At 45.8% G+C, this 19,176-nt stretch overlaps 4 protein-coding genes across 8 annotated transcripts in view; 2 read left to right on the top strand and 2 right to left on the bottom strand.

Annotated features, from left to right (window-relative positions):
• The window catches only part of LOC118110482 (protein NDRG3), an 11,391-nt gene extending 10,916 nt beyond the window's left edge, over positions 1-475 (top strand). For all 3 annotated transcript variants that reach the window (XM_035158246.2, XM_035158245.2, XM_035158248.2), the window contains one exon: positions 1-475. This exon is cut by the window's left edge and continues 1,012 nt beyond it. The gene's annotated coding sequence lies outside the window, so the exon portion shown is untranslated.
• A 135-nt stretch (positions 476-610) lies between these two features.
• rfc2 (replication factor C (activator 1) 2) lies at positions 611-3,711 on the bottom strand. Its single transcript, XM_035158244.2, has 6 exons — positions 3,102-3,711; positions 2,628-2,733; positions 2,423-2,524; positions 1,840-2,098; positions 1,489-1,749; positions 611-905 (listed from the first exon to the last, which is right to left on the bottom strand). Exons 1-6 carry the CDS (start codon positions 3,565-3,567, stop codon positions 795-797), a joined length of 1,305 nt encoding a protein of 434 aa, XP_035014135.1. The 5' UTR covers positions 3,568-3,711; the 3' UTR covers positions 611-794.
• A 129-nt stretch (positions 3,712-3,840) lies between these two features.
• Positions 3,841-12,146, top strand: usp11 (ubiquitin specific peptidase 11). Its single transcript, XM_035158243.2, has 20 exons — positions 3,841-4,132; positions 4,883-4,992; positions 5,118-5,248; positions 5,365-5,482; positions 6,200-6,345; positions 6,565-6,626; positions 6,887-6,986; positions 7,099-7,272; positions 7,597-7,755; positions 7,875-8,099; positions 8,256-8,339; positions 8,890-8,984; positions 9,156-9,359; positions 9,555-9,658; positions 10,067-10,564; positions 10,660-10,730; positions 10,895-11,007; positions 11,134-11,282; positions 11,760-11,875; positions 12,058-12,146. The coding sequence occupies exons 1-19, from the start codon at positions 4,023-4,025 to the stop codon at positions 11,786-11,788; spliced, it is 2,682 nt and encodes an 893-aa protein (XP_035014134.2). The 5' UTR covers positions 3,841-4,022; the 3' UTR covers positions 11,789-11,875; positions 12,058-12,146.
• Positions 12,147-13,780: 1,634 nt separating this feature from the next.
• On the bottom strand, positions 13,781-18,391 carry zgc:86609 (ER membrane protein complex subunit 3-like). Of its 3 annotated transcripts, none has more exons than XM_035158250.2 (9): positions 18,307-18,391; positions 17,329-17,526; positions 17,157-17,214; positions 16,590-16,683; positions 15,996-16,100; positions 15,378-15,459; positions 15,074-15,153; positions 14,841-14,923; positions 13,781-14,456 (listed from the first exon to the last, which is right to left on the bottom strand). In XM_035158250.2, the coding sequence occupies exons 2-9, from the start codon at positions 17,481-17,483 to the stop codon at positions 14,328-14,330; spliced, it is 786 nt and encodes a 261-aa protein (XP_035014141.1). In that variant the 5' UTR covers positions 17,484-17,526; positions 18,307-18,391; the 3' UTR covers positions 13,781-14,327. The 3 variants fall into 3 exon arrangements, with proteins under 3 accessions (XP_035014141.1, XP_035014142.1, XP_035014143.1); XM_035158251.2 differs by lacking the exon at positions 18,307-18,391 and adding an exon at positions 18,117-18,300; XM_035158252.2 differs by lacking the exon at positions 18,307-18,391 and adding an exon at positions 17,761-18,020.
• Between the last annotated feature and the right edge of the window lie 785 nt (positions 18,392-19,176).

Here is a 19,176-nt window from a genome sequence, read left to right as displayed (position 1 = left end):
AAATCACTGGACAGTGATGACATAATGATTAGTGAGGATCGTACAGACTGAGCTACGTGACGCTGCAACGCTTCAGCAGTCGTTTGGCTTCAGGGACGTTTTGTGATGATTTGCACTTTGAAGGAGTCGATTAAGCCGTCGCTCAGAGTCCTGATGCTCAGTCTGGACTTGAGAAGGTTCAGGTTTGTTAGGAATCACACGTGTGAATAAAACAACGACAGGTTCCCAGGTTTAAAGTCGACCCACAAACTGTTTCCTGCAGATGAGAGGAAGTGTTTAGTTCTTTTATTCTATATATTCTCACTGTAACTCTACCGTTTCTTACTGTTCAATATTTAATACAAATATTACTTTATAGATTTGAACACCAGTAGCTGTTGTTAAACTGAGGTTTGTACTTAATAGATGTTTCATGTAAACAAGCTTTGTACTGACAAATAAAGTTTGTTATCAATAAAGACAGAACAAGTTTTCAGATCTGTTGTCTTAAAAAAATATTTAATTTAAAGTCTTAAATGCGTAAAAGTTTGTCATTGCAATTTAAAAAAAATAAAACCTGCAGATTTAATGAATCTTTAATGCTTAACATCTCCAAACAAAACAAAACATGTCGGCTCTAAGGAAAAGGATTTATTGGTTTTTTACATTGTTCTGCCTCCACAGAGAAAGTAGTGCATCAGATGAGATGAAGATCATCAGCGTGAAGCTCAAAGTGTCTGAAGACGAACACAGAAGAGAGGGCGCACAGAAAGAGTCCATCACTGGGGGTGTGTGTGCGTGTTGGGGGTGGGGGTTCAGCTGGCGGGTGGCGTCATCGTCTTGCTGCAGAGTCGACCGAGGAGTCCGGCCATCTGCAGCAGAGAGTTCACTCCTTCAGCCACTCGCATGTGAGTGTAACCGATCTCCTGCAGGAAGCAAACAGAACAACATGAGACGTTCGGAGGCTGAAGCTACATCCACTTTAAGATAACACATCCCTGTTGCTATGGTTACACCTGCCTTCCACACGACTCTGGAGTTTTCCAGCCTCTGAATCAGAGACTTGTTTAAACTGGTCTCGTTTCAGTTTGAAAACTCTGGGTTTGTGTTTTAATCTGAACAGAAACTGAGACTTTAGTAAACGATGACACGTTCTCTTCCTGATTGGTTCTCATCAGTCACATGACTCGACTACCAGCGGTCGCTAACACTTCCTGTCGGTAACACTTCCACCTCGTCGTCGCTCAGAGAAAAGAAATCCCTGCTCTGACTCTTCACCATCACTGTTCCTCCTTCAGAGGAGATTCTGTTACTAAGCAACCAACTGCAGAGGAGACAATCTACTTCCTGTTTACATCACATGACCAGTGTAGGTGACGTGTGGGCGGAGTCTCGATGCTCTGGATATCTCGGTTATAGCTCAAACTCTTGAACAGAGATCGTATTAGAACGACAACGCTTCGAGCAGCTTCCTCTGCTGACGTGTCAGGGGGCGGAGCTCCGCCTCACCTTGATGAACTCCAGTTTCAGGTACTCGGCCATTTGGAAGGTCTTGCAGACCCTGAAGATGTTTCCGATGATGTCCTCTGGCGAGTAGCCCAGCGCCCACAGCTGCTCCACCACCTTGTAGGCCTCGTCGATCTTCCCCTCCACACAGTGTCCCAGCATGCTTTTCACCAGCAGAGGGTGGGGCTCATCACACACCTTGAACACGTTCTCGCTGTTGATGTAGCCAAAGCCGGAGTTGGTCGACTGCAGGTTGTTCAACGCCTGAGAACAACAAAAAAAAACAGGAGGGTGAGTCGTATACAACGACCACGTGCCTCTGAGCCAAGCTTCAGAGTCTGGACTCCTCCTCACCTGTCTCATGTCTCCCTGGGCGGTGAAGATGACGGCCTCCAGCCCGTCGTCAGACACAGACAGACGCTCCTTCTCCACCACCTCCTGCAGGCGGGCGAGGATCTGTCCGTCGGTCAGTTTGGAGTAACGCAGCACCGCACAGCGGGACTGGATCGGCTCGATGATCTTATCTGAGGCGTTGCAGGCGAGAGCGAAGCGAGTCGTCTTGGAATAGATCTCCATGATCCTCCTGAGAGCCTGCTGAGCGCCGTCAGTCATGCTGCAGGGGGGGAGGAGACGTTAGGGTTCAACGACACATCAAATTAAAAACATTTAAGAACCATCAACAGGTTTCTTCATTGAATTTCATCAGAAGATGAAGAAGAGTCAAACATTTTAATCTTGTTTTTAGTTGTTTCATGGAAAATAGATGGATAGACAGGTACAGTTTCTTTAAAAACCTATTCCACGTTTCCTCCTGAGAGCTAGTGAGAGAAACATGGTGGTAAATTGATGAATGGCTAAATTAGTCGCAGTTAAACTTTTCTGCGACCACTTCAAAGACCCAGATCTGGTTAAAGTCCACAGCAGGAAGTGATCTCACCTGTCGGCCTCGTCCAGGATGATGACCTTGTGTCGTCCTTTGGGCAGTGTGACTTTCTGCTGAGCGAACATCTTGATTTTATTCCTCACCACGTCGATTCCACTGAAGACACAACGTCACAGAAAGAACACGGAACATCTCAGTTTGTTTTTGATCAGTCAGTGAACCCTGATCTGGAGACTTCTCAGGTTCTTGTCAGTCTCACCGCTCGTTGGAGGCGTTGAGCTCCAGCACAGCGTCCTTCATCGAGGCTCCCAGCAGCGCTCGGGCCAAACACAGGATGCTGGTGGTCTTTCCTGTGCCGGGGGGGCCTGGAACAGGAAGAACATGAAGACATCAACACACCTTCTGTTTACATCTTCTGACTTCGTCTTCTCAAATGAAGCTGTCCCACATCTGACCGTGTTTGAAAGAGTCTCCACCGTCTGTGTAGCAGATGAATCTACTTCTCAAGTTGCATCTTAATAAAATGTCTGATGACACTTCATGACAGTGACGTGTAAACATGGAGAATCTTATCTTATGAAGCAGACAGAACTTTGTACAATCACATAATAAAGTTATGAAACTTTCTCCAGCAGGAGAGAGTGAATCTAACTTCCGCCCTCCAGGTAAAGACGAGCTTGGAGGGATGTTTGGGACTCGACCCTCCAGCTGAGGGTTGAACAGAGGAACCGACCTGCGATGATGATGTTGGGGACGTTCCCCTCCCTGGCGAACACCTGCAGGCGGCTCAGCGTCTCCACGTTCCCCACGACCTCGCTCAGAAGCAGCGGTCGGTACTTCTCCACCCAGGGCAGCTCGTAGGCTCCGCCGGAGCTCCTCGACGAGCCCTCCCCGGCCTCCGGGTTCTCCCCGGCCGGCTCCTGGCTCTTCTCCTCCGGCCTCGGCTCGGACTCGATCATCTCGACCTCCATGTCGGTGTCAGCCCGCGAACTGCCGCACGACGTTTCCCTCCCCAGCAACCGCGCCACAGCAAACCGGCTCCTCATTGGCCGAGAGCTTATTGGGGAAGGTCCGGATTGGTCGAAAGCAACGCGTTGACATCTCGCGATATTTAAAAGCACCGGAAGTTGGAAGAAGTTGAAAACCCGCCTCTGCTCGCGTCTGATTGGCTGATGTTCACCGACCGGAAACAAGAACATGGAGAGAAAATACAGAAATTAAAGTTCAGAGCTGAAAATAAAGAAGATGAGGAAGTAAAAAACTTACATTTTAGTACTTTCAACCAAACAACACATTTATTTAAAGTGAAACTTCTTTCTTCATGAATCGTTGAATTATTGAATCGTTGAATTGTTGAATCATTGAATTGTTGAATCATTGAATTATTGAATAATTGAATCATTGAATCATTGAATAGATGAATCATTGAATCATTGAATCGTCGAATCGCCCTCTAGTGTTGACTTGGCCGGACCGGAAGTGGTGTTGCTCCGGGTCTGAACACTTCCTACTTCCGCAAACACCGCTCCCTCCGTGCGGCAGCTTCTGTCCGTTTATCGCTTCATCAATGCGGCGGTTCGCGGCTGCCTCCTGGCTCCTGGCTCCGGTTCAAACCCTCCCCAGTGCGGACATTTATGACTGATTGATCGGCGTCATGACGGCCAACAGCCGCTGTTCCGCTGCGGAGCCTCCGGGCCTGGAGACCCAGCGGCGGGAGATCGAGTCTCTGCTGCGGGAGTGTGAGCTCTGTGCTGGGGACAGTTGGTGAGAGTCCGCCCGCCGCACACACACACACAGCGGAGCTAACAGTTAGCATCACACGGTTGTTTTACGGTTATTACCGGGGCTACCGGCGGGGGCAGGCCGCCGCTGTGTCGGTGTGAGCTCGTTGGGGAGGTTTAACGGCTCCGTGGTAAATGTTCGCCGCCGCCGACGCATTTGTTTCTGCGTGAGAGGCGGACGGAGCCCGGACCGTTAGCCACCGATGCTAACGTTAGCCTGTCAACCAGCTGCAGGGGCGTTCAGGCTCCACTCGTAAAACCTCCGCTCGGCCGCCGTGTGTGGAGAAGTGAAAGCAGAAGAGCTCAGTGTGTTCATCATAGTTTCTGATTCATATGTTAATGTTCCCCTCGTCCAGCGGCACGTGCCTCTGCCCGGGACACACTGACACCAGCAGCGTCACTTCGTGTTCAGCCTTCACATCATAGACTTTAAACTGAGGTGTCTTCATTTTCTCAAACTGTCCAGAAGTGACGTCTTTCTTTTATTACGTAATTAGTTGTCAGAGGCTGTGCAGTCGTGATCGTGAGTGTAGTCCTGCTGTCAAACACACACACAGACACACACAGACACACACAGGTGAAAACACAACCTCTTTAGTGGATGTGATTACAAAACATTTGAGTGGAATCTGAAAAATACTGTAAACGATTCACGGCCATTAAGACAGTGTCAGTTCTGTCAGATCAGCCGAGTGTGGGAGTGTGGTGACCATAATGTGTGTTTGTTTCGTAGGTACGTGGTGGAGCATCGCTGGTTCGACCAGTGGAAGGAGTTTGTGGAGACTGGAGACCAGAACTCGTCGTCCTTCCCCGGTCAGATCGACAACACAGAGCTATTCGAGGGTCAGTGAACGCCTCACTGTAACTCAAGTGTTTTCTGTTCCTTCAGACTCTTTTGTTTTTGCTTCAGTTTTAAAATCACGACATTTGTCAACTTGACTAATTGGCGGAGTGTTTCCTGTTTGTAGATCTGGACTCGTACCACGTGAAGGAGCGTCTGGTGGAGAATGAAGACTTTGTGCTGGTGCCGGCGGAGGCCTGGCACAAGCTGCTGGTCTGGTACGGCATGGTGGTCGGTCAGCCGCCGCTGGAACGCAAGGTGACTCCACTGCACGCCACATACACTCAGTCTGTGGTGACGTTCAGTCCGTCAGGCTGGGATGTGACTTACAGCTTCCTGCTCTGTGTGTGTGTGTGTGTGTGTGTGTGTGTCAGGTGGTGGACCTGCCCAGCACTCTGAAGGTGGAAGTTTACCCCGTTGAGATCTTTCTCTGTCTCCATAGCAACATGGACAACGTCATCACGGCACAGTTCAGCCGCGCCGACAACATACGTGAGTTTTTGTGCAACTGTTTTGACGATCCATCATTTTAGTCGTTGTTTGCTCGAGTTCCAGCTTCTCAAACGTCAGTATTCTTCTGGTTTTCCTGCTCGTACAAAATATGAATTCAAGTTTCTCAGAGATTCTGATTCAAAAGACACTAAAGTAGATTTCTGTAGATTGATGCAGATCCATCCTCTGAGGATCTTGAACAAAATTTAGTGTAAAACCACCTAAACGTTGTTGAGATATTTGGATCAAAGTGGAGCAGCTCAAAGAAATACATGAATGAAACCATGTGTAGCTTTAAAATCCAGCGACAATTTGACTTGGAGAAGTTTCACTCTTGAAGCAGATGAAGGATTTTAGTCGTCGGACGTCTGGATCTGAAGTTTTCAGAGAAACAAGCTGAGCAAACGTTAGCGGCAGCTCGACTCTCGGCCAATCAGAGACGAGTCAGAGGAACAGTTTTAACATGAAGCTGCTTTATTCCCTGTTTTTACTGGAGTGAATCAGTGTTTGTTCTGGAGGAGGATTCAGATAAAAACCTCCTGAACCATCAGCACTGAAGGAAGAAGACTACAACTCCCATCATCCCTCACTGCGTCACCACGTCAACAACCTGTTGTTACTGTCGATTAAGGCCCCCCCCCCCTAGTGGATTTTACATGTTGTGTGTTTAAATTGTGTTGGCTCTCTTTTGAACATTTTGTCTTTACGTGTGTGTAGAGTCGATTCAGAGGGCGATGTGTCAGGCCTTCTCGGTGCCTCCGGGCTCAGAGTGTCGTCTGTGGATGAAGAGTTCAGACAGCAGCTGCGAGCGTCTCAGGAACTTGCACGTGAGCGTGCTGGACGCCTGTTTGAGCTCAGGCATGGTGAGAATGTCCTCTACACGTCACCCACATAATTTAACACACACATAAAATCTCACTCGTGTGTTTGTTCAGTAATAAAATGAGACTCAGGTTAAAGTTTCAGAGACAAACTTCCTCATAGAAGCAACTATCGCTTAAAATAACAACCTGAGAGATGAGCTGGAACATGCCTCTGTGTGTCTGTGTGTGTCTGTGTGTGTGTGTGTCTGTGTGTGTCAGACGGTGATCATGGAGACGAGGAATGCTGACGGCACCTGGCCGAGCTCCAGGCCTCAAATCATGTAAGAACAGTCTCTTTGTTTATTTGTTTCTTATTCGTAACATTTCACATCTTTGTGTTACGTCTTTTCTTTCATCCTCGAACTCTTCCCGCCCCATGTAACTTCCTGTCTGGTGGAACTCTCTTCTCCACATTGCTTTCAGTTTCCGTCTCCTTTGCGTTGGAGCGTGTCAGAGTATGAGCAACATTGAGGCGAGGGGCGGAGCCTGTAGAGCTCATCCGATCTGAATCTGCCGCTGACGTAGTGTTCTGGTTTTTCAGGAGGAACTCTGTGGAGGAGCAGGACTCGTACCGAGGACAGTCTGGAGTCTGCGGCCTCACCAACCTGGGCAACACCTGCTTCATGAACTCTGCTCTACAGGTCAGTTTTATCCAGCTGAGGAGCTTTGTATCGTGTCCGCTCTGCTTCAGGACGTGTTTTCACAGCTTTTACTTCACTGACGTCTCCTCTCTCTCTCGCTCTGTGTTTGCAGTGTCTGAGTAACACGCCTCCTCTGACCGAGTACTTCCTGCAGAGCTCCTACCTGGAGGAGCTGAACTTTACAAACCCTCTGGGAATGAAGGGGGAGATCGCAGAGGCCTACGCTGACGTCATCAAACAGATGTGGTCGGGGAGGCATTACTCTGTGGTGCCACGAGTCTTCAAGGTACCAGAACCAGGGACGTCACCTGAAGTCCGGTAGTCGCTAATAACGCTGGTGAAATTCAATGATTCTGGATACAGAACTTGATACCGCAGCAAAAGATGGAAAACAACAGTCACGTAGTATGTTAACACAACTTAGTGGTTTGTTTAGTTTAAACTAACAAGGTGACAGATCAACGGAGTGATAATGTTCTTTTTAAAGGTCCGTTATTGTAAGTAAGTTAACGTTATGTTCGCCTTTGTGAATGGAAAATCTTTACTTAGTGTGTGTGTGTGTGTGTGTGTGTGTGTGCGTGCGCGTGTGCGTGTGTGTGTGCGTGCGCAGACAAAGGTGGGTCACTTTGCGTCTCAGTTCCTCGGGTACCAGCAGCACGACAGTCAGGAGCTTCTGTCCTTCCTGCTGGACGGACTCCACGAAGACCTGAACCGAGTCAAAAACAAAGAGTACATTGAACTGCGGGACGCTGAGGGACGACCTGACCAGGTGAGCGGCTCCTGCTGCAGCTCAACAGGCCACCTTGTTCTGTTGCCTAAATATGATCTGATTGTTTTTTACTTCTATTAAGCTCCAGATTTAAGTAACTAGTGTTGTTTGTGCCACAGGAAGTGGCCGAGGAGGCGTGGCGGAACCACCGCCGGCGGAACGACTCGGTGATCGTGGACACATTCCACGGCCTCTTCAAGTCCACACTCGTCTGTCCCGAGTGCCACAAGGTCTCTGTGACCTTCGACCCCTTCTGCTACCTGAGCGTCCCACTTCCTGTCAGCAAGGAGCGCGTCATGGAGGTCTTCTACGTGTCTCTGGACCCTTACGCTAAGCCCGTCCAGGTAACGATCCGGATCTGGACTCAAATATCACTCATTTCACTGTTTTACTGAGTTTACATGAATACTGAGGAACATGAGCTGTTGGTAAAAATCATAAATATAATCTGAATCAAATCTAAGATGTTTCCATGTAAAGTGTCTCTTGTGTGTTTGCAGCATCGTGTTGTGGTTCCTAAAGCAGGAAAAGTGTCCGACCTCTGCTCGGCTCTGTCAGAGATGACCAGCGTTCCTCCCTCACAGGTCAGTGTTAATATGAATTATAATATGTTTTCAAACCTGTAGAAATCTGGAAGGTGACACTGCGTTTCATTTGGTCGCCTGTTGGTGGCGTCATATCCTCTTTGTACATGTGTCAGTGTTTTTCAGAAGACTTAAAAGTGACTTTTTATCCAGTTTGAAGTCACATTTTTACAATAAACCTTTTAGATCTTGGTGGTTTTTAACTCTATATTTGAAGCAGATTCAAAGAGTTTTCAGAGAAACGAGCTGAGCAAACGTTAGCGGCAGCTCGACTCTCGGCCAATCAGAGACGTCCTGTGTCGGTCCATCAACACGGACGGATCCTAACCAGGAGAAGTTAACTGCAGTGAAGACTACAACTCCCATCAGCCCACACTGCTTCAATAAACTGTCTGCTGTGACTGTTTTGATCGACAGGCCCCCTGGTGGCAGAAAATGACAGATGGTGTATTTTAAAGACGTGTGTTTGTGTGTGTTTGTGTGTCCGTGTGTTTGTGTGTCTGTGTCGTCTGTGTGTGTGTTTGTGTGTCCGTGTGTGTGTGTTATCCAGATGGTGGTAGCGGATGTTTTCAACCATCATTTCTTTAAGATCTACAACTCTGATGAGTCTCTGAGCTGCATCCTCGACCGAGACGACATCTTTGTGTGAGAAAACAACTTATTTAATTATCTTTCGTTTGTTTGTCTCAGTCTGAGGTTTGAGCTTCATAAGATGTTACCATAGCAACCAGGACCGACTCATGTCTCCCGACTAAAGCCGACCTGCTGTTTAACGTGTGTGTGTGTGTGTGTGTGTGTGTGTGTGTGTGTGTTCAGGTACGAGCTCAGCGTGCAGGAGGAGCAGCAGGAGGAGCAGGTGCTCCTCGCTCTCTACCTGAGGGAGCGCTCTCACTACAGAGACTACGGCTCCGGCAGCAGCTCGTACGGCACGTCGCTGTTCGGACACCCGCTGCTGCTCGGCGTGCCGCGCAGCAGCTGCAGCCAGGAGGCGCTCTACGACCTGTTCCTGCAGAGACTGGCGTGAGCAACACACAGGAAACTCTTCTCTGTTCTTAACCAATCACAGTGAAGACCTTTGCTGCATGTTGACCTCAGTGGTAGAAATCCTAAAAGTTTTTCATTGTGATCCGTTGAGGGAATATTTATTTTACCGTGGTGTGTGTGTGTGTGTGTGTGTGTGTGTGTGTGCACGTTGCTGCGTGTGTGCGTGTGCAGGCGCTATGTGCGACGTCCCGACCCTTCTGAGGAGTTGGAGGAAGAGGAAGAAGATGACGATGAAGAGGAGCTGTACAAGACTCAGACCAACGGCATCAGTGACGGTATCGACTTCAAGTCTGACCTCAATAATAATAATAATAATAATAATAATGATTCTGTCTGAACAGGAGACGTTTTAAAGAGAGTTTAAATAAACAGCTTTGAAATGTTTTAGATCTAAAGTAGAAACGAGTCCGAGCAGCAGAAACAAACTGAGTCACAGAAGCTTTTCTAAATTAGTCTCATTATTCTAGAAATCAACACAGTGCTGTAAAAAACATTTCTGCTAAATCTTCATTAATAATACACATTAACGGGTGACATCCCTGTGGGTGGATTCGTGGTTTTGACCTCCATCATAAAGAGTTTGACAGGACGTCGTCCACATGTAAGATTATTAAACTGGAGGTCGGAGGTCGGCCACACAGATCAAATCTCTGTAGACTGAATATTTCTGTGTTGTTTCTCAGATGAGCAGCAGGAGGAAGCAGAGCGAGTCGAACCGTCTCAGGCTCAACTCTCTGAAGATGCTCCAGCAAACAGCCAATCAGACGCCACCGCTAAGGTGGACCCCCTCCCTGAACTCAACCACACGCAGCCCTCACAGGACCACAAGGAGGCCACCAACGGGTCAGGCAGCCAGACGGAGCTCCTCAACAGCGCCGAGGCCAACGCCCCCAACTGCACCAGTGATGAGAGTCTCTGTGGAAACCCGAGCAGCACCGCCGACGCCACCTCAGAATCGCCGGCAGATCAAACGCCACAGCCCGGGCAGACCGCAGAGGAGGAGAGAGAGGAGGACAAGCAGGAGGAGGCGTGTTCTCCCAGCCCGCTGACCATCGAACAGTCGACCAAGAGGAGGGCGTGTCCTAAGAGGAGGAAGAGTTTGTTCACCATCCAGGCGGTCAACTCCAACGGGACGACCGAGAGAGGGATGGGAGAGGGAGGGAGCGCCGTGTCCTTCAGCTGTAAGTCTGAACACACACACACACACACACACACACACACACACACACACACACACGTATAAATGTGATTAACACAACGTGGGGTCTCTCTGCAGCTCAGCCTTACGTGGCGATCGACTGGGACCCCGACATGAAGAAGAGATTCTACAATGAAAACGAAGCTGAGGTCAGTGTGAACGGATTAAAGGTTATGATTGACTTTTCCTTTTCTTTATCTCTCCTCCTTATTGACTCCTCTGTTTCTTTATCTCTCCTCCTTATTGACTCCTCTGTTTCTTTATCTCTCCTCCTTATTGACTCCTCTGTTTCTTTATCTCTCCTCCTGTGTAGAAGTACGACAAACACGCCAGTATGGAGGTTCCTCAGCAGCAGACGACCGTTCAGCTGCAGGAGTGTATCGAGCTGTTCACCACTGTGGAGACACTGGAGGAGGAGAACCCATGGTAACACACACACACACACACACACACACACACACACACACACACACACACACACACACACACACACACACACACACTGATGATGAACATGTGAGGGAGGTGTACAAATGTTTTGACCATGTCCAGGTACTGTCCGGTGTGTAAGAAACACCAGTTGGCCACAAAGAAGCTCGACCTCTGGTCTCTGCCGGAGGTTCTCATCATTCACCTCAAGAGATTCTCATACACCAAGTTCACCAGAGAGAAGCTCGACAGCATCGTGGACTTTCCCTCAGGTACAGACACACACACACACACACACACACACAGAATACAATCTCTTTCTTCACCTTAAACCTGAAGCTTTTCTAAAACCAGTATTTCTGAGACATGAAATAAAAACATTTGATAGTTTAAACAGACCCTCGTCTTCTTCTTCCTCTCGAACACGTCTCTTACAGACGAGTCTTGGTCTAAATCTTCTTCATCCTTGTTTTCATCAGTAACATTCTGGTGCAATCTGCTTTAATATCGATCCCCACGTTTTAGCCGTCGTCTGAATGATACTTGTTTACAGGCAAAGAGCGCTAACAAACAAACTACATGTCCCACAATGCCAATCACCTTTCCCACGAGGATCCGCGAATCATGATGTGTATCATCAGTCACATGATCTGAAAGCGATGACATCACTGAAAACGCGCACGTCTCCTCCGGCTCTAAAAGGATCTTCCTGATTGGTTCTTATCAGTCATGTGATGTCACTGTTTCAGGGACCTGGACTTCTCCGGCTGCCTCCTGAGGAAAAAGGTGTCCAATGGGGAGCCTCGGAGCTGCTATGACCTCATCGCTGTGTCCAATCACTACGGAGGACTCAGAGATGGACATTGTAAGGCCCTTTATTTATATATATATGTACATTATATATTGTTAACACATACATGACTGTTGGTATAATACCAGTTTGTGTTAATAACATATGATATAAACATTTCATTATTTTTAAAACCAGTTTATCGTCTCGAGCCTCAGATCAGGTCGTGTTGAACCTTTCGATTTTCCGTATTCCAGACACCAGCTACGCCAAGAACAAGGACAACGGGCAGTGGTATTACTTTGACGACAGCAAGGTGACGTACGCCAGAGAGCCCCAGATCGTGGTCAGTATCCTGCACATGATGTTTGAATCCACCATTTCAAATAATCTGTAGATTGTTTCACTGAATGTGTTTCTGGGCTGTGTGAGAGTTCTCCAGACGGCCTCCGGAGGTCGAGTCTGGAAACAGCTTTAGTACGATGAGATGTCAAAAAGCACGACGTCCGCTCAGTGACGTTTGTTTTCCTCCCACAGACCAACGCTGCCTACGTCTTGTTTTACCACCGACAAGATAAAATCAGAAAACCCACTCTGCCCCCTCCCAACACAAGCCCCGCCTCCTCCACTCCCCAGCCCGCCAACGAAACCATCACTTCCTGTAAGGACGACAGCGCCGAGCTGGGCGCTTCCTCCTACGTCACTATGGAAACAGACTAAACAAAAGATTTAGTTTAATTCTTCTTTCTGGTAATTAGTTTTTTTTTTCACTTCATCAGATCAGTGGGCCTCTTCTCTGTTTTCTCATTCATCGAAACTTGAACTTGATTTGACTCTGACCTGATTACCTTTAATCCACATTAAATATCTGTTGGCTCATTATTATTATATTAATTCAACAAAGATATCACAAAGAAAAAAACTTTGATCCAATAGTAATTTAATTTTAAAGTAATATTTGATTTTATTAAAAGGCTTTTAAATGTCAAGGTTCAGTTTTACACTTTTACTACATTAAGTATTAAACTTCCACAAATGCCAGACACTGTATTTAACGATTGTTTAGTTCATTAAATATTTATTGATCAAAAGACGGATTCGGTTGAACATTTTTTAGTGAAATATTTTCTCCAATTTTAACACGTAGAGTTTCCATTTCATCTTTATTATTTAAAACAGATTTAGAAATCTTCAAATTAAAGTCTGTCGCAGAGTGAAGACAGTTTGTCTGTGAGGTTTTACTGTTCAACTGAATTCAATAGAAACCATTACAGTGGAGCAGAGTGATGGATTATGGGTAATCAGCAGTGTTTATAATAGATTTAATACAAAGCTGCCAGGGATAATAAGTCTTTCTTTGTATATTATGAAAGTTTCTTTCCTTTATTTATTTTTAATTGACTAAATTCAGCTGTAACATGACTAGTTTTATTTTTCCTCAATGATTTTATCGATCGACTGGTGCAGGACATTAAGATGCTTATTTTTTTGTATTTATAGATAAAAATTTGTATCCAGACAGAATGACAGGTTAACTTTTCTTTTCCAGTCTGAGCAGAGAGACGGACGCAGGTAAAGTTTTCTCTCTGTGGTCAGTGAGCGCTTCATTTCTCTGAACCTGCTGTGTACAGTATTTTTGTATTGTAAGAAATGTATTATTATCATTCCTGGGTGGAGCAGGAGGGAAACTTGGGGCGATTTCTTTCTTTGGTCAATTGAGATGAAAATATTTTATTGTACTTGATTGTTTTGATATGAATAAAAGGGTTATTATCACGATGAGACGAGTGACGCTGTACTTTGACTCTTGGTAAATTCCCTGTAGCCTCGTCAAGTCAAACTCAGTTAAAACCTATTTTCTTCGACCTCGTGCACAAACGTGTTGATAAATCCCGACATCACTAAAACAGCATCGACCTTCTCACCAGGTTTCATGGAAAAGTCCTGAAGTTCTGCACAACACAGACGAGAGAAATCCAGTGAGTTGAGATGGCACCTTTATTTAACTTCACTTCAAAGTCACTGTGGTAGAAACGTACACGCATAATAGTTCTGCAGAATGAAAACAGCAACGCCTGCTGTCGTTAGAAGATCTTCTGCTCGTCTGGAAACGTCCGTCATCTTTAAACGCTGCGTCAGATCCGACCAACGTCTTCCTGAGAGGATTCCTCCGATTGAACCGCTTCACTGACACAAACCGCTCGTCTGGAACATTTGTTCTAAAACCTGCTTGTTCAGCGACGGATTGTGGATTTAAAAAAAACGTTCTATTCTGGAACACTGAAAACACAACGTGACAACATGTGAATGGGAAACATTTGATTAATCTGTGATTTTGACCACGTGGAGCTTCACTTTGTCTGGAGGCTCGTAAAGAGACAGAAGGCGACGGTAGCGTCTGCGGTCGTGACGACTAATTCAGACATTTGTTTATTTAAATCTAGAGTTTGTCGACCGTGTTCCAGAAAAGAAGCAGTTTTTACCCGTCTCCTGACGGTTCGACAAACGCTCACACGTCCTCGTCGTCCTAGAACATGGTCGACTTGACGTCCTGGCTGAAGAAAGTTCCGAAGTTGAGGTCTCGGGACATCAGCTCGTCTTCAACGTTCTCTAGCGCCCACTTGTGTTCAATGATCTCCAGCGCCTCCCACTCGCTCTGAGGGGAACAGACAGAGGCTCATCAACACAAGTCAATAGATGTGGAGATGAACAGGTCAGGAAGAGTTTCTGTTTCACATCATCTACAATTCACTTGAGATTCAGGCTTCATCCATACAACCACGTGTTCATTTAACAAATAGCAAACTGAAACGTGGTTGTATGAATGAAGCCTTAGTTTGAATATTCAGGTTAGAGATGAAGACTCAGATCTGATGACTTGTTACGTCAAAGTAACGTGAATGAAAAGAAAAAGAAAACTATCTCCACTTTTGTTAAATCTCTCGTATAATTTGTGGAAATTCTCACCTTCTTCCATGAAGCTGTTTTCTGTGATCAAACTAATAAAATGAACTTTCACCTTTCAACTGTCATTTCTCACCTTAAAAGCCTTGTTGGGGTCGGGGGGCATCGCCATGGCAGCGCCCGTCATCTGGTCCTGCATGACCCGCGACTGGTCGGCAGCTGAGAGACATTTCACATGAGAAACACTAACACACAGAATGTCTGGAAACGATCCAGCTTCAGTTTTTCATCTGTTCGTTCACAGAAACCTGAGATCGAACAGGAAACACCTCCACTACTTAACAGCTGCAGGTCAAAGGTCAGACTCACCGTTGTCCTGTCCCAGAATGAGGCTGTACATGCTCCTCAGTCCAAACACGTTGAGGAAATACCAGGAGGCCGAACTCACCCTGCGTCATCACAGAGGGACAGCGTGAAACTATTTATTTAAACTCAGCCGCCTGACGAGTCAACTTTCTGTAATTTGAGCAGGTTTTATTTGAAAATATTTAAGATCTTGTGTCAGATCACATGTCAAACATTAAAATCAAGATTTCAACAGATTCAGTGATAATGAAAATAATGTCTGTTGATCATTATGGTCTGTTCGAGGTGTTGAGTGTTGTATCTTTACCAGGAGGCGTCGAGCGACAGCAGGTCGATTCCTCTCTGTAACATCGGCTTGAACCTCAGAGTCATAGGAAACGGCACCTTGGCTGAAACACGACGACACAAACCAACACTTGAGATGTTTGTTCCCCACAGATACACAGAATAAAGTTCATTTACAAGAAAAAACAACAATTATTCATCAACATCACGAGATGAGACCAAAAAACACTAATTACTATGAGAACAAGGTTCATTTAAAACAGGACGGGCTCCAGCACCGATTCAGCATTTCTCCCACAGAAGTTCAGTGAAGAAGAGAATTCTGCTCTTCGGTGTTTTCTCTCTTTACTGGAAGATTGTTTTTCATTTCCATATAAAAAAAAAAATCCCAGTAGCAGAAGTTGAAAGTCTCCCGTCCCATGGATCAAGCTACAAAAACATGAATGTGATAACTACAAACACAAAGGTGGTGTTGTTTGTCTATATTAGTTTATTTATTTAAGATTCATATGAGGTCACTGTGACCTCTGACCTCTGAAATCCTATCTGTTCATCTTTGAGTGAGAACTGAACAGGACAGAACCACGAGGTCTTCGTCCACTGGGCGTCACTGTGCCGCGACGCGGATGACAGAACTCACTTATGACGAATCCAGAGAAAGCCCAGTTTATCCATCCACCAATCACAATCATGGGCAGGACGTTGGTCAGGTTTCCCTTCATCATGTCCGTCAACATGCTGGTGTCTGAAACACAGATCATGTCCAGAAGCTGAGTCCAACACAAACCACAACAACCAAACTTTGTCTATAAATGATTTATTTAAATTGATACCATGTAGCATCTTTGTAAAGAAGGATTTGAAAATGTAAATGAAAGTTGTCAGGACATAAAACCCACAGTTTAACTTGTTTAACCTGAAACCAGCAGCTTGGTTACAGAGAGTCTGATGTGTGAGTGTGAACATGAGAAAGTTTCCTCCTTCTCTCCCTGAACTGAGATCAGTTAGAAACACTCTGAAGTTATTAAAAACCAGAGTTTATCTCCAATATTCAGCAGGAAACTGTTAAAACATAAAGAATTCTGCAGAGTTTGATGGATTTGTTACAGCTGCAGCTCCTCTGGTTCAGGAAGCAGAGGATCATGGGTAATCTCCAGCGTTCAGTTGTGACAACACAGTCAGAGCTCAACACTTTGACAGACTTTGTTTTTCCTACACACAAACAGACACACACCTGTCATGGGGTTCTTGGGGACGACCTTCCTCTTGACCGTCTTGAAGAATCCCGTCTCTGCGTCGTTGAAATAATGTTTCCTCATCGCGAAAGACTGAAACCGTGAAAACACAGCGAGGTTCAACATGTTCACAGCAACTCGACACGTTTCCTCCTTCAGGGTTTAATGTAAATGTGTCTTATTCATAACAGACATCCTCTCATGTGTTATTGGTTCTAAATGAACAACATCACTACAGACAACTTATAAGTAACAAATGAAACCCAACGACTTTAGTAAAGTTTGTTTTCAAACGTCCGACTTGATCCAATCACTGAATCACAGAACTTTGAGGAACTCCTCCTCCGTCACAAGACGACGCTCGTAGCTGGATAAGAGAATCCAGAGAATCCAGAGAATCCAGAGACCGGTCGGAGCTTCGTGGTTCAGTGAAGACCACAACAAAAAGATATCCTGGATCTGTTGAACTTCAAGGAACAATCCCCTGGACCATAATAATCGATCTTAAATTCCATCACATTCCCAGACTCTGAATCCCAGTCAGTGACTGGCGTGGGGGGGTTTACCTGTCGGGGGATGTACCTTCCATTCTCTCGGAGGATGCGGCTGCGCAGGAGCACCTGACTGCGCAGACACACAATCAGATTAGTGAACGGATCACAAACAGGCTGTGTTCACACAATCAGCTCAACGTTAACAAACTGAACACAGACTCAAGGTCCTCAGGCGGTGTCTCACCTGTCGGACACCTGCTCCAGGTCCACCTTCTTGTCGCTGTGGAGAAGCTGGGTGACGTAGTGACGGATGATCCCGACGAAGAAGGTGATGAAGACGATGGGCAGGACGACCCAAAGACGAATACTGGAGTCCAATAAGAGCTCTGGACTCGCCATCGCTCTGTTGAACCGGACACAAGAAGACAGACGAGGGGACGATCTGTCGGAGGACAAGGTTCCACACGTCACAAACAATCGACACCGACACATGATCTGTGACAAACTCAAATAGAACCTGCATACATCAAGGTAGAGAACTCATATACAGTTACTACACACACACGTGCATTAACTACACACACATGTGCATTAACTACACACACATGTGCATTAACTACACACATGTGCAGTAACTACACACACTACTTCATTCGCAACGACTGTCAAACTGCACCTTTGAACGTTTAAAGCTTTAGTTTTGTATTTGACATGTTGTCTTCCTGTCCAACCCCGTCACTGAACTCGGACCCGGAGTCAACAGCACGTGACAAATTAAACTGGAATCTGAAAACTTCCGCCACTGAAACAACACAAAGTTAAACTGTCCACAAAGATCAACACACTGAGTCCAGCTGGGACCCAGAGACACGTGGAAACAAACCAGCAACAGGCCTGAGAGCAGGGAGCAGCTAACAGCTAACAGCTAACAGCTAGCAGCTAGCAGCCAGCAACAGCACAGCTAACACCACAGCTGTAGCTCCAGTCAGCTCTTCCGGAGCTAACGAGCGGAGCTAACCCGCAGACACTGACCTTCTGACCCCGGACCAGTGAAGACTCGTCGGCTACCAGCTGACGTTAGCGTTAGCAAACAGCTACCATTAGCAAAGTTAGCTCCTGAAGCCGCTTCCTGTTTCGCTGTGAATCGTTTCTACAAACATTCAGCCGCTTTGATTCAAACTCTTTGATCTGAAGCTGAAATGAACCTTTGATCATCGCTCACCACATTTATCAGCTGTGACTGTAACAGACACGTTTCCTGCGTGAGAAGACACGAAGAAGAGAGAACTTCCGGTTCGAGCAGGAACACGCAACACCTGCAAAATACTTTTTCTTCACAGATCTTAACAATGTGTCAAAAACACTTTGATAGAATAATAACTTTTAACTGTGTTTGTTTTATAGCTTTATTTCATTGTTTTTATTATTATTTTGCTTTTAACCCGGCATTAGTTCGTTTTATTGTGGATCCTGATCGTGGACTGTGATCACAACAAGACTTCTTCATACACAACATGTCTCCTCACATCTTCTACCATCAGGAACTCCTCAGTTCCTCTGCTCCTTCATCTCCATCATCATGTATAAACACTTTAAACATGATGTTACAAACTGGTTCTTCTCATCAGTGTTGCAAATATTGTTATTCGTGGCCTTTGAGACAAAGTGTGATTTGTGAATATGGGCAGTACAAATCAAATTTGATTGATTGATTGTCAATCAAACTGAAGGTTTGTTATCTAGCTCAACCAGTTAGTTAGCTAACCATGCTACATGCCAATATTGCAAGTTCTGTTCATTAAATAGTTGCTTTACCTCAACACTCGATTTATGATGTAAAAAACATTTCATTGAGATTTAGTGTATTTTCTCATTTTGGACACGGATATATGAGATGATGTCATTGAAAATCTCACGCTCAGACAAATTAAAGAAAGTAAATAAATGTTTCATATAAACTTGTGATCAGTGCGAAGCTTCTTTATTTCACTGTGTTGTTTCTGAAGCTCTGCACCGATCACGTTACGTTGTGTTTTACTCTGAAAGCTGAGGCTGGTTGTTTTCTTCTGGAAGGAGGTCATGTGACAGGAGC

The sequence above is a fragment of the Hippoglossus stenolepis genome, chromosome 6 (genome assembly GCF_022539355.2).
Source record: "Hippoglossus stenolepis isolate QCI-W04-F060 chromosome 6, HSTE1.2, whole genome shotgun sequence".
NCBI lineage: Eukaryota > Metazoa > Chordata > Actinopteri > Pleuronectiformes > Pleuronectidae > Hippoglossus > Hippoglossus stenolepis.
The sequence above is the reverse complement of the archived record's forward strand: the minus strand, read 5'-3'. Positions and strand labels throughout refer to the sequence as shown.

Excerpts from the sequence above, each read along its gene's own strand:
- rfc2 (XM_035158244.2), bottom strand. The coding sequence starts at position 3,567 with ATGTTCTTGTTTCCGGTCGGTGAACATCAGCCAATCAGACGCGAGCAG. Across the intron at positions 2,525-2,627 it reads CTCAACGCCTCCAACGAGCG|TGGAATCGACGTGGTGAGGA; the intron begins GTGAGACTGACA and ends TTGTGTCTTCAG. Across the intron at positions 906-1,488 it reads TGAAACTGGAGTTCATCAAG|GAGATCGGTTACACTCACAT; the intron begins GTGAGGCGGAGC and ends TGCTTCCTGCAG.
- usp11 (XM_035158243.2), top strand. The coding sequence starts at position 4,023 with ATGACGGCCAACAGCCGCTGTTCCGCTGCGGAGCCTCCGGGCCTGGAG. Across the intron at positions 8,985-9,155 it reads GACCGAGACGACATCTTTGT|GTACGAGCTCAGCGTGCAGG; the intron begins GTGAGAAAACAA and ends GTGTGTGTTCAG. Across the intron at positions 11,283-11,759 it reads CATCGTGGACTTTCCCTCAG|GGACCTGGACTTCTCCGGCT; the intron begins GTACAGACACAC and ends TCACTGTTTCAG.
- zgc:86609 (XM_035158250.2), bottom strand. The coding sequence starts at position 17,483 with ATGGCGAGTCCAGAGCTCTTATTGGACTCCAGTATTCGTCTTTGGGTC. Across the intron at positions 16,684-17,156 it reads GAAGGTACATCCCCCGACAG|TCTTTCGCGATGAGGAAACA; the intron begins GTAAACCCCCCC and ends TCACGGTTTCAG. Across the intron at positions 14,457-14,840 it reads ACCCCAACAAGGCTTTTAAG|AGCGAGTGGGAGGCGCTGGA; the intron begins GTGAGAAATGAC and ends TGTTCCCCTCAG.